Genomic DNA, 13544 nt, shown 5'->3' with positions numbered 1-13544 from the left:
CCTTGAAACCGGGTGAAAAGGTTCATGAAATGAGCTGAACAGAATGTAAGTGCTTCTAATGGGAACGGTGGGCCATGCTTAGTGGCTTTGCACTGAGCCCCGGGAAGAGGTGGGATTGGGGGGTAGGGAAAACAGGGCAAAACAGCATCAGCAGACGCTGAGTGTGGAAAGAGGCCTGGCCCAGCAGAGGCGCAAGCCCAGTCACGGGGGGAGATGTTCGGAGATGTGCTTGGGTAAGGTTGCCAGGGGCCAGGTTGGACAGCTCGGGTAAGGTTGCCAGGGGCCAGGTTGGACACGTTTGTAAGTATGTAACAGAGGGCCGGATTTGCGTAGGAAATGACAGAATGACTGGATGTGGTCACCTATTCAAGAGGATTGTAGGCAGTGGAAGGGAGGTGCTTAAAGCTATGCAGATACAGGTGTTGGAAAGACAAATCTGCGGGCAAAGTTAGGGAAACTTGAAAGACTCCTACCTTCTGAATCAGTAAGACTTGACAACTGGATAAAAGGTAAAAACGGATGTATATTAGTAAAGAAGTAAGCAAATAGTAAGATTCTGGAGGTGAAGATGCTGTGCAGAGTAATATGGTAGGTTACATGTATGTTATAGTACCTTGCTTTGCCCAAAATGTTGTGCTGCCACTTGGCTACCTCCCCTTTGTTCTTCAAGACTCTGCTCAGGGAACTTTTCCATCAACCTCTGTTCTACAGAGCTTTGTGCATACAGCTGTCAGGCACTAACCATTATGTAATCTCTGTTGACTTGTCTGTTTCCTCAGCTAGAGTTCCATGAGGTCAGGAACCGTTCTTTTCCTCCAGCGCCTTCTGGTAGATTAGGGATTTACATGTTCATGGGATGCATTATACAGGCTCTTATATCTTGTTGCTATCTCTGAGTGTTGGGAGTTTTAAGTAATTGTTACTTAATTCTGTCCTTGAGATAATGATCAGCCATGCCCTAAAAGAGTCAGCAAAGGTAATGATGAGGAGGGCCCTCTCTTTTCTCACACCGGCTTCTATTGGACAGTTGTTTGAAGCGTACAACCACTGTATTGTGTATCTTAAAGATCCTAACATGTACTTTGATTTCGTGATACAGCAAGTAACCCCAGGTGAGATAGACCAGACCAGCTTGATGTCAAGGTTTAAGCACATCCGAGCCACAGAGGAAATTCTGTGCAGTAACCCCCATTACCATGCCAGGATCCCTGGAGAAGTACAGTATAGCATTCTCAATTGTCCTTTCTTCTCAAGGTCTTTCAGGGTGGTTGAAAATGGAGTTCATTAGGAGGAAAATACTATTTTTATTCTTTCACTTGTGTAATTTTGCTTGAGAGAGTGTGTGTTTAGGAGCATCATTCCATTTTGGCCAATGCTTGCGTTTTTCATTTAGTGACTGTTGAACTGGGTGTTTACTCTGGGAGTTGTGTTTGAATGTTTGGGTTGGGTGAGGACTGGAGGCTGAAGGCTAGGAGGAAGACCTTTTTTTTTTTTTTTTTAAAGATTTTATTTATTCATGAGAGGGACAGAGAGGCAGAGACACAGGCAGAGGGAGAAGCAGGTTCCATGCAGGAAGCCTGCTGGGGGACTCAATCCCGGGACTCAGAAGATCACGCCCGAAGGCAGCTGCTCTCCACTGCTGAGCCACCCAGGTGTCCCTGCACACCCTTACTTTTAAGGAATTCCTTTTTAGATAGCTTACCCTCCCTCCTTCCTTTTTTAAAGCTCTTTGGTGTAAATAGGTTTTGGAGACCTGAAGCTATTGTTAGGAATGAGTGGTCCTTGCTTTTCTCTTTTCTCCTTGGGCCTCCTGTTGGAAAGAGAGCAGGACTGCCCTCCCTGGAAGGTTGGAGGAGTGTTTAGCTGTCATTAGTTGGTGTTTTTGGCATGTAGTGACAGGGCAGGGAAGACAGTCCTTCCAAGTGGGGAGTTGGCCACAGGTGTTTGTTGGCCGTGGAAGCTTCTGACTGGAATGGGCCTGCCTGCCCCAGGCCAAGTTCTGGATTGCTTGAGTGAATGGGGCGGGTGGGTTCATTGTAGGACTGTGACCCTGCTCCAAAGTATGAAACCCTAGCCTGAAGATAGCCCATGGCCCAGATCACAACTCGTGTTTGGGCTGCCACATGGTAAATTCTTTTGTTAATGGTTTTTGAAGAATTCATTGGTAAACAAAAAACCAAAAACCTTAACTGGTGAGTGTCTCAGAAAGAAAATATCAAGTATTAGAATTATAGATCAGGGGCCTGAGTATTTTAGTGTATCCATGTAGGTCTGTTTGATAGGTGGGAACAGACTTTATTGTATGATGTGTTTTCTGCTTTTTTTGGTCAGCTCTTTTATAGGTCCATTTTAGAGTAGAGCTTTGAGTTTCTAATTTTCTGTCTTGTTCCAATACAGTGGAACAGTGGTTCTCCACATTTTGATCCACAGCATTCTGTCTTGTTCCAATACAGTGGAACAGTGGTTCTCCACATTTTGATCCACAGCATTCCTGTGCACCATCCTGTGAAAAACCTACCGCAGTGTAATGCTGCGATTCCCAGTGAGGGGGAGCTTGGGATGTACTTTCCGAGAGGGGCTGAGTGGGTACTTCTGACAGTGAAAAGCCCTCCTCCCTCATTGGGATTCATTGCTTTGCGGTAAGATCACATTCCTAAGTATGTCAAGGGGATCAGTAATTTCACTTTGGAAAAGCTTTTTGGATTTCTTTAAAGAGCCGCCTGTGTGAATATGACCGGGGAATCGGTCTTTATAATCTTGGTCCACTGTCCTCTTTCCTGAGTAGAGTCTTTCTCTTACCTGGTGATGCTGGAGGCCTGTTACCACTTGGAAGGAAAGGAGTCAGCAAGGTGGGCCGGGTGTCTGGCTAGGATAGGTTGGACCAGGCTGTAAGGAGTTGGGTGAAATGCGTGAAATGTAGTGAAATTGGATTTGGAATTCCCAGCTCCTGCCCACAGTATGACCTTGGGCAAGTTGCTGCTTGAACTTCTTTTGGCTTCAGTTTCCTTTTGAGTGAAGGAGAGGGGGCTGTATCCGATAATGTCTGGTCCCTTCCTCTTGTAGCTGTGAATGCTGCTGAGGGTTTGGAGATAGCTGGAGGAGATATTATTTACTTTCCTAATACCCCTTTTATTTTGTTCCTAGAACTCCAGGTTATTTGGCTTTTAGGATTATTTTAGCAAAATTTGCCTGAGAAGCATAATCATGCCCAGTGCAGTGTAAATATTCACACATTCAGGCACAGCCTCACTCCCCATCCCCCATATACACACGTAAAATATGAATCTGTCTGTAGTGAGGAAGCACTGTGCTCATTGCCGCGGGTTTTTTTCTGCAGTGCTTGCCGCCAGTCAGCTAAAAAGACTCCTGGAGTAGTTGTAGTGATAATGTCACTGGAACTAGAGAGAAACCTGGCACCTTTGGGAGACCTACTGATACGTGACTTCTCTACCCCTCCCCCTCCTTTTTAAACCTGTTCTGTTAATGATTGCACCTAATTATGTATCTTTGGTCTTTTTACTGTTTACAATTCAAATGCTACTTAAAGCCGATTGTTTGCTTTTGTGTGCTGTAAATCCTGGGCTGCCATCTGAAGCACAACTTGATGATTGTGTATTATCATCTTGGGTTAAGTGCTGTCTCATTGCTTTGCAGGCTGCCTGCTGTTTCCCGGGGAGATCATGAAACGAGGTCGCCTTCCCAGCAGCAGTGAGGATTCTGACGACAATGGCAGTAAGTCCTGCTTTGTTGTTCTTGGAGCCTACCCGGGTTTGGGTCAGTGTGAAAACATGATTTTTTAATGTAATGCTTTAAATAGCTGAGGCCCTTCACATATCAGGCAGGTCAGAGAAAGCCAAGGCCTAGAGACATCACATGTGAGTGTGATACTCCAGGTCTGTAACCCAGTCTTTCTGGTGAGGTTGACTGCAGGTGGGCATTCCTCAGGCTTCTGGTGTGTTATCCAAGGATGAGTAATCCAGTTTTAGAAGTCACTGGTATGTCTGTTTTTCCTAAACATCATTTATGGCATTTAGAGTTGCTATTTATGAAGAGGGGACTTAATTGAAGCCAGTTAATTATCGACTAGTCCAGCCTGATACAGAGGGAGATTGAAGACTGCTTAGTGTATGTGAAAATATTAAGCATTGGTTTTCAGTAAGTCGTGGGGTCCGTGCTCTTCACTTGATTTTGAATGTGACTGTATTTAATACTACTGCTGTCTGCATCTCTGCTCTCTGGCATCCTCATGTTTTCACAGTACAGCTGAGAACCAGAAGTTAGTTGGCTTCCAGGCACTCAAAATAAATGTCATACAAGCTTCTGTGTATTGAGAAGCTAACATGCTACTTGAAGAGCTCCTCTCAGATAATGAGGAAATTTTGTACCTAGCACAGTGCCTGAGCTCCAGCCCCTTAGCTTATGTTTTATATTACAGATTAAACTCAGGAAACCTGCTTGCTCTACTGCATGATGGGAAAAGTATCAGGCCCGCTTTCAAGGAACTCAGACCTACATGAAATCCAGTTTTGACCACAAAGTCATTAGGGGAGAATAGAGGTGTCTTTTTCATGCTTGGTGGAAATGTATATATGCGGGCACAAATTCAGAGAACAGAAGGGGCTGGGGAAATGCAGGATTGAGATTTGGGCAGTTCCTGAAGGAAGAAATAGTTATTAGGCAAACAGGACTATTTTTTAGGTTTCTGGTCGAGCACAAGCTGTAAGTTAGCACAGCTTTGCAGCTGAAGGTGGCCACACTGAGAAGTGTAGGGGAGGGGCCCGAAGCATGAAGACTGAGACCTCAACGTGGCACCCTGGGTGGGAGAGAACTCCACGTGGCTCTGGGTTGGGAGCCTCCGGTGCAGGCATGGCGTGGGCATGGGGAGTGGTGGCAGAGTTCGCCACTCCCCATGGGCATGGAGCAGTGGGGATGCGGTCACTGGGCGGGGCAGGGGGTGCATGGGCATGGAGCAGTGGGTGCGCAGTCATGGGGGGGTGCATGGGCACGGAGCAGTGGGTGTGCAGTCAGGGGCGGGGGGCGTTTGGGGTGCACGGTCATGGGCAGGGGCGGTCACGGAGCAGTGGGTGTGTGGTCACGGAGCAGTGGGTGTGCGGTCACGGGGCAGTGGGTGCGCGGTCACGGGGCGGGGGGCAGTCACGAGGCAGTGGGTGCGCAGTCACGGGGCGTGAGGGGGGCGTGTGGGGTGCGCAGGCACGGGGCGGGGCCGAGTCGTGGCGGCGAGTCGTGGTGGCAGAAGGGCTGTCGGTACCAGGTCGGTGCCAAGATAAGCACCGAGGTAAGCGTGGCAAGAGCCCAGGGCCTGCTCGGCAGACGGGAACGGAGCAGACGGGAATGGAGCAGCTGGTGCCAGGCCCCGGGGCAAGAGTTAGCCGGTGCGGGGGATGCGGGAGATGCGATGCGGGAGATGCGATGCGGGAGATGCGATGCGGGAGATGCGATGCGGGAGATGCGATGCGGGAGATGCGATGCGGGAGATGCGATGCGGGAGATGCGATGCGGGAGATGCGATGCGGGAGATGCGATGCGGGAGATGCGATGCGGGAGATGCGATGCGGGAGATGCGATGCGGGAGATGCGATGCGGGAGATGCGATGCGGGAGATGCGGGCAAGGTACTGCAGTCCCCACCCCTGGTGGGGCCCTTGGGAGTGCCTTTTGAGCGTCCGTGCACGGCCTTCAGTACCTGTTTTTAGGCTTTTTTCTCCTGGTGGCAAAAACCTGCTGAAATATTTCTTTCTGCCCCCTGTGGTGCTCATCAGAGTGTCCTCAGGAGTCCTAAGTACTCAATAAATGCTTGCTGTTTGTTCCAATACACAGTTTTGTCTGACAGCAGCTGTAAAAAAGTTTTGCTTTTTTAGATTCAGAATTAATCAGAAGAAGGTTTCATGAATTACTTTCATATACTAAAAATAAAAATGCCTAATACAAGGTTTAATATTTTTTGGCATTGAGCAACAGGTTTAGGCTCCCTCTGTTTGCCCTCGCTGCTGAGAGCCAGGTTTGAAAAGGTTCTTGTGGAGGCACCTGGCTGACTCAGTCCGTAGAGCGTGTGACTTTCAATCTTGGGTTGTGAGGTTGAGTCCCACATTGGGGGTTACTTAAAATCTTGAAACATTCATCTGGAACGTTTTCTCAGACTCTTTCTGGTCTAGTGCTGCCCAATAGGATGGAAATGTTCTAATCTAATGTAATGGAGAAGATTTTGTTTAATATTTTATTTTATTTTATTTATTTATTTTTTTTCAAAGATTTTTATTTATTCATGAAAGACACAGAGAGAGAGAGAGGCAGAGACACAGGCAGAGGGAGAAGCAGGCTCCATGCAGGGAGCCCAACGTGGGACTCAATCCCGAGTCTCCAGGATCATATCCTGGGCCAAAGGTGGTGCTAAACCACTGAGCCATCCAGGCTGCCTGATTTTGTTTAATTTTAATGAATTAAAATGTAAATTAAAAAGTTGAATATGGTTAGTGACGACCATTTTGGACTGTGGCCTTGTCTAGTCCTTCTCAGCTAGCTATCCAGCTATCCAGGGGCTCCTAATAGCCCTAAAGGCTCTTGTATTCATCTTTTTGGGCTCCCATAACAAATACCACAGACTGGGTGGCTTAAGCAACAGATAATTTTCTTTCTCACAGTTCTGGAAGTCTCAGATCAAGATATCAGCAAGTTTGGGGTCTTCTGAGATCTTTGTCCTTGGCCTGCCTTCTTACCGTGCCCTCATGTGGTCTTCTGAGCATGTGTATTCTTGGTGTCTGTGTGTATCTAAATGTTCTCTTAAGGACATCAGTGAGATAAAATTAGGGTCAACCCTAATGACCTCATTTTTTAAAGAGGTTTTATTTATTTGAGTTGAGAGAAAGAGCACAAGCAGGGGGAAGGGGCAGAGGGAGACGCCGACTCCCCATTGGGCAGGGAGCCTGATCCCAGGACCCAAGCATCATGACCCGAGCCCAAGGCAGACAGACACTTAACCAACCAAGCCACTGAGGCGTCCCCCTGGTTACCTCAGTTTAACTTAATCACCCCTTTAAAGGCTTTTGTCCAAACGAAGTCACATTCTGATCTGAGGTACTAGGGGTCAGCCTTCAACAGAAGAATTTCAGGGGGACACAGTTAGGCTCATAATAGCCCTAGAAGACCAAATGTTTCATCTAAATAGGAGTTCCCACTCAGAACTCTTGTTAGAAAGGAAGGAGTGAGTATCCAGAGTACACCAAAATGTGTCCATCAAATGTCCCTTTAATGGTGTGACAACCATTTTCCTCTTCCTCTTAATGTATTCCTCTCCGCTGGCTTCCCTGAAGGAGGTGGAAGCAGAGCGATGAGGAGTCCTGGAGGGTTAAACGAGGTAGACCGCAAAGCTAGGTTCTAGCCTGCTCTAAGCCTGGTGTGGAAATCCCAGGGTAGCGGTGGAGGAAGGGAGTGACAGCTGTCAGCTGTCCTAGAAGGTAGGCAGCCCGCCCTTTTGTCATATAGTAGGTGCAGTATAAAGCATCTGTTGGTGCCTTACGACAGTAGGTCGGCCCAGGCCTGTCGATGGCTCAGGCCTGCCGATGCGGTGACGGTGGTAGAGGACGACAGAGGTAAACCAGCGGCTCTCGCTCAGCACCCTCGGAACGCCACAGCTTATAAAAACGCATACGTGTCCGCGCCATGGGATCCCCTTTGCAGCCACAGTGAAGGCCTCTGGCACCAGCCAGCGTGTTTGTGTAGTAGCCCATCTTTCTGTGTGAGCGCGGGGTGATCTGAATGGGGTGCTTTGGGCCCTCGCAGTTGGGTGCACAGAACTGAGCCCGCTCTCAGGTGGGTCTGGGCACTTGGGAAAGGCTGCACCGCAAGGAGGGCTGGGTCTGTGCAGTGGCCACTCCCCAGCCTCTTCTCCGGCCTGCAGCCCTGACAGGATTTTGGCAGCAGTTCCCAGCCCAATGCAGAACTTGTCCAAGTGGAGGAGAGGCAGCTGCAGACGTCAGCGCGGGGCCACGCCACCGCCGCAGTCACGCCTGGGCCCTGCTGGCCTCTGGGCTGGAGTCCTTTGCTTTGTTTTCTGGCCTGATCCAGGGGAATACCAGAGTGGTATTTACAGTTGGGGCCGGATGGGTGGTTTCTGTGCCAGTGCAAGCCCTCATCCAGTTGCAGTTGGAGCTGTTGAAGCCTTTGTCCAGGTGCCCTGTGGAGGACTGGCCCCACGGCGGACGAAGTAGCATTGGGGTATTTGCTGGCTGCTTCTGTAATTGCCGGGCTCCCGGGACTGGGTGGCCCTAGTCAGTCTCTGAAGTTAATTACTGTGCCAGGGTGTGGCCCAGGGAAAAGAGCCCTTGGTTTCCTGCTTCCCAGCCCAGGATCCTGTGTCCTTAGGGGTTTTGGCAAATGTGGAAATGGGATCCACCAGCTATTGTCAGTATTTCCAAAACTTGAAGGAGATTGCATTTTTATCTTCAGTTAAGCTATAGAAGCAAATTAAAACATCAAGTGTCCTTCCTTTTGGAAGGAATTTGGATTGTTCTCTCAGGCCAATTAACAGCTCTGATCATCATCCTTATACTCTCTTCTAGTAAAAATAAGATAATTAAATATTACTTAATAAGTACTGTCCATTTGACACATTTTTTTTTTCTTTTCAAAATATGGGATCTTTGGCTAGGATAAGGGAGCTGAATGTAAATGATAATTTTGGAATTTTTTGGTTGGTTTTAAATGTGCTTCTCAAAGACCCAGAGGGAAATTTTTTTAAAAAGGTTTTTTTGTTTCTTCTTTTTTTTCTAAACAATGAGAGAAGAGTGCTGAGATACTTGAAAGTTTTTCCTGAAGTTGTGAAGCAGGGCTTCCTTTTTCTGCTGAATTTCCTAAATAGCAGGGCTGTGTTGACTTCCCTGTGGGAAGGCCTCGCATGTTGTTGGGAGTCTGGAACCAGGTACCTTTTGGGGGGCGGGGGGGACCCTCCTTGGTGGCCTAGTTTCCACACCTGTACTGGCCCTGAAACATTTCTGTCTTCTTCAGTTATAAGCTGAGCTCTACTCCATCACCTGTGATGATGAATGAGCAGAAAAGAGTGCCGAGCTAAATTCACACCTACTAATTTTGCATTTGGTAATTCAGGTTGATGAGTGGTAAACATAAAGTTATATGAGGACTTTTTTTTTTTTTTTTTTGGTGCTCTCCAGCTTACAGATAAACAATGAAGAGAGACCAAAATTTTAGTGTATGGAACATACTTCTGCCTTGTACCTCTTCGTGTCTCACCGCATTTAATGAGTTCCCTTAAATTTTTTGATGATTTACCTTCGTTTTCTTAATTTGATTGGCTGTGCTTGGTTACCTTCATGAAAGTCTTTGGTGATTTCTCTTTTGCATGAAGGTTAACTCTGCTTCCACTTCTATTCCTATTTGACTATACTTTTATTTTATTCTTTTCTCCCATCAGTTGCTTCTTGTGACACTAATGGATTGTATAAGCATTCTTGAAATGTAGGGATTTTGGTTTAAATATTGCAGAATGTGTACTGAACCCATGTGTCCTCAAGTCACACAGATGGCTTTGTCCCTTTTCAAACCCGACTTGTGGCTTGGCTTTGACGTTGATAGGCAGAGCAAGCATCCTCTTGGGCTTGAGCAATTAGCACAAAATGATCTAGTCCCATGGCCTAATCTGTAGCCATTGGACTTGGACGTTGGCAGGAGGACTGGGTAACTGTGAAACACTTGTGTGTCCGTTGGTTGAAAGCCCAAGTATATTTATGTTGAAACATTCCTGAGCCAGTTTTTTAAATCTATATGTTAAGCTTTTGTATTTTGGAATGTGGAAGCAACTTGGACCATGGAGCTAAGTTATGCTGGGGATAGATGAGGTGTAGGGTCAGCCCTTGATAGAAACAGCAGTTACATTAGAATTTTGTCTTCTTTCTTGCAGTTAAAGCAAATAGCTAATAACTACATTAAATTTGCTTACTTTCCAGTGAGAATTTCCACAGGACTGCTTGCTTTTTGTACAGGGCTGTCCCTAGCTTTCCAGTAATGCATAAGGTGTGTTTCAGGTCTGTGCAGTTTTGTGATATGAGCTGATCTGCTGGACTTGATACTCGTTGCTCCTAAGTGCCTTACTTTGTTAAGCTGGTTTAACACTCCTAAAGACACCAGCATGTTACTTGGTGTCTAGAAGCAGTTTTGGAGTCCTAGGAGATTGGGTATTTGGTCATTGGTGAGGTTCTCTCACAGTTAACATTTTGTGGTGGTGTGAACACCAGACCATTTCAATTTCTGAACCCTACATGTGCTCCACAACCTGGCTTATCACACACATGAGTTACTACCAGTGGAGTGTGTGCAGTGTGTATTAGATTTACTCTTGAGGTTTTTCCTTATTTTAGATCTAGGGCAAGAAACATGGCTATTTTTAATTTTAAAGGAGAGTGTTTGAGATACCTGCCTACTAGGACCTGAAAGCAGGGTTCAGAATGCTCTGTGCATGAATGGGAGCCATGCTCATGATGCTGTGCTCTATGAGCCTTTTATAAATTTATTGTCACACAACAAAATTCTGTTTCGGCGGGAGTTTGAGGATATTAAAACAGGTACTGGGACGCCTGGGTGGCTCAGCGGTTAAGTGCCGCCTTCAGCCCAGGGCGTGATCCTGGAGTCCTGGGATCCAGTCCCACTTAGGGCTCCATGCATAGAGCCTGCTTCTCCCTCTGCCTGTGTCTCTGTCTGTCTCTCTGTGTGTCTCTCATGAATTATTTATTCAATCTTCAAAAAAAAAATAAAACAAGATGTTTTCTCTATTCTGAATTTTCAGTGTTTAATTAGAGAATTGTTCTTAAACGGTGTATGTGTTCAGAATTTTTTTTTAAAGATTTTTATTTATTTATTCATAGACACAGAGAGAGGCAGAGACACAGGGAGAGGGAGAAGCAGGCTCCATGCAGAGAGCTCAATGTGGGACTTGATCCCGGGACTCCAGGATCACACCCCAGGCTGCAGGCGGCGCCAAACCGCTGCGCCACCAGGGCTGCCCGTGTGTTCAGAATTTTTAAATTCACTTAAACTTGTCACTAGAGTGGACTTTACATAATCCTATCTTGTGTATGGGCAGTAAAGTAGTTTTAGACATCATTGCCAAATTTTTAAAGTTCCCAACTCCTCTCCTGAAAGCAACAAGAAAATAAAGAATTTTACTTGTCATATTCTTAGTTTAGTTTGCCATTAAATGTTAACATTCTGAAAACAAACAAAATGCAGCACTAGGCAAGTGTAATCTTAGCGCGTGGGCTTTAAGTGGCTAGTGTATTGCTGTAGCATAAATCACTATCTCTGGGTCCTCATGGTATTTTAAAACTCTTCAGTTCTGGTTTTAATTTTTGTTTGTTTACACCCAACATACTTCAAAAAAAATTTTGGAAAAAACGACTTTTTATTTAATTAAAAGAGGAAGCAAATTATTTTGTTTGGATAATATTCTGAGAGTGTCTTGACCACTGGGGAGGTTCCCCGGAAAAGCGTGATTGTAGGGAGAATTGATTATATAATACTGCCAGGACTTCAGTCTGTTGCTGGTAGACTGTGAATATTTCTGCAGATGTCGGTGCATTCCTGTCAGGAGGCAGTGTGGCCCCAACAAGCTGTCTTTAAATGCATTACTGCTTTATTTTCCATGACCTCATTTTCCCTATAGTTCAAAACCGTATCTTTTTTTTTTTTTTTTTTTTAAGATTTTATTTATTTATGATAGTCACAGAGAGAGAGAGAGAGAGGGGCAGAGACACAGGCAGAGGGAGAAGCAGGCTCCATGCACCGGGAGCCTGACGTGGGATTCGATCCCGGGTCTCCAGGATCGCGCCCTGGGCCAAAGGCAGGTGCCAAACCGCTGCGCCACCCAGGGATCCCTTTTTTTTTTTAAACCTATATTGGAGGGGTGCCCAGGTGGCTCAGTCGATCTAGCATCAGATCATGATCTCAGGGTTGATATCTAGCCCCTCAGGACTCTGCAGTCAGTGGGGAGTCTGCTTGAAGTCCCCTCACCTTTGTGCTTTGCTTATGCTCACTTTCTCTCTCTAAAATAAATAAGTACATCTTTAAAACCAAAACCAAACCTATCTTCAAATAAGTAAAATGGGTATATTCTTGGTGCCTGCAACTTCAGTTCTTGAGTTACAGTGGTGGTGACTCTTGGTGAGCATGACTGTCCTCCGCAACACTATATTTTTTTCCACTTGAATTTTTTTTTTTTTTTTTTTTTTGGGAAACCGGCTGTGTGCACAGTACCAACTTAGGTCTGCTGGATGTTGTAGTCATCAGTGCCTTAGCACCTGATAGCTCGTGACATAGTTCTTGGAAGCAAGTAAACCAGGGAGAGGAGATCACCAGCAACAAATATCTGCTGTTGGATGTGGAAGGATCCTCTGAGTCTCTGTCCGGATTCTCACCTAGTTCAGCAAAGTCTAGGTTTTATACAAGTTACTTGTGTGAAGTAAGATGGAGCATTATCTTTTCCTTTACTGTTAATGGGTGGTAGGAAACCATCACTTGCTTTCTGCATATATTTCAGGTGTACAGTTTGATAACATTTTGCAGTGTTTATACCCATGAAATCCTAACACTCAAGATAATCCTTCCCTCTTTTCCCTAGTCCACCTCTGATCTACTTTGTCACTATAGATTAGTTTATATCTTCCAGAGTTTTATATAAATGGGATAATGTAATATATGCTTTTTTTTGTCTGGCTTCTTTCATTCCAACATGGTGCCTATCAATAGCTCATTCTTTCTCTTCTTTATTGCTGGGTAGTACTCCACTGTATGGATATAGCACAATTTGGGTAGTAAATTGTATGGATATCATCAAATGATTACTCGTGCAGTTTGCGGATATTTGGGTGATTACTGGCTTTTGGCTTTTACGAACATCTCTTTTGTCAGTGATAACTTAAATTTTGCCTTTTTGCCCAGTCTTTCCCTTTCTGTAAAGTGAGTTTAATAGATTACTGTTTCTCTCCTTCCTTTTGCATTAAATTAGAAGGAAGAGGAATAGACTACTTTTGAGTGGACCAGCATCCAGTATTGGATAATACTGTCAGATACCAAATTTGTAGCATCTTTAGTTACCTGGTTTTATTTATTTTTAAAGTATTTTATTTATTTATTCATGAGAGACACAGAGAGAGAGGCAGAGACACAGGCAGAGGGAGAAGCAGGCTCCATGCAGGGAGCCTGATGTGGGACTCGATCCCGGGACTCCAGGATCACACCCTGGGCCGAAGGCAGGCGCCAAACCACTGAGCCATCCAGGGATCCCCTGTAGGGATTACTTAAATAAAACTTTAAAAAATTAGCAAATTTGTTGTTTGTTTTAACTCTGATAGTATTTTGACTATAGAGACTCCCCTCCCCTTACTCTTACCTTGTTTTTTTTTTTTTTTTTTTTTTTAAATATTTTATTTATTTATTCATGAGAGACACAGAGAGAGAGGCAGAGACACAGGCAGAGGAAGAAGCAGGCTCAATGCAGGGAGCCCGATGTGGGACTCAATC

General features: G+C 45.6%; 1 protein-coding gene across 19 annotated transcripts in view; it reads left to right on the top strand.

Moving 5' to 3' along the window:
• The window catches only part of JADE1 (jade family PHD finger 1), a 62797-nt gene that overhangs the window by 15223 nt on the left and 34030 nt on the right, over positions 1–13544 (top strand). For 16 of the 19 annotated variants that reach the window (XM_077861035.1, XM_077861045.1, XM_077861037.1 and 13 more), the window contains exon 2: positions 3655–3732. In XM_077861035.1, coding sequence (XP_077717161.1) covers positions 3681–3732 — 52 coding nt within the window. In that variant the 5' untranslated portion in view covers positions 3655–3680. Of the gene's footprint in view, positions 1–2461; positions 2640–2785; positions 2850–3654; positions 3733–13544 lie in introns of all 19 variants that reach the window. The other 3 variants (XM_077861050.1, XM_077861040.1, XM_077861041.1) reach the window with 2 other exon arrangements.

Source organism: Canis aureus, chromosome 20, assembly GCF_053574225.1.
Source record: "Canis aureus isolate CA01 chromosome 20, VMU_Caureus_v.1.0, whole genome shotgun sequence".
Classification (NCBI taxonomy): Eukaryota; Metazoa; Chordata; class Mammalia; order Carnivora; family Canidae; genus Canis; species Canis aureus.
The sequence above is the reverse complement of the archived record's forward strand: the minus strand, read 5'-3'. Positions and strand labels throughout refer to the sequence as shown.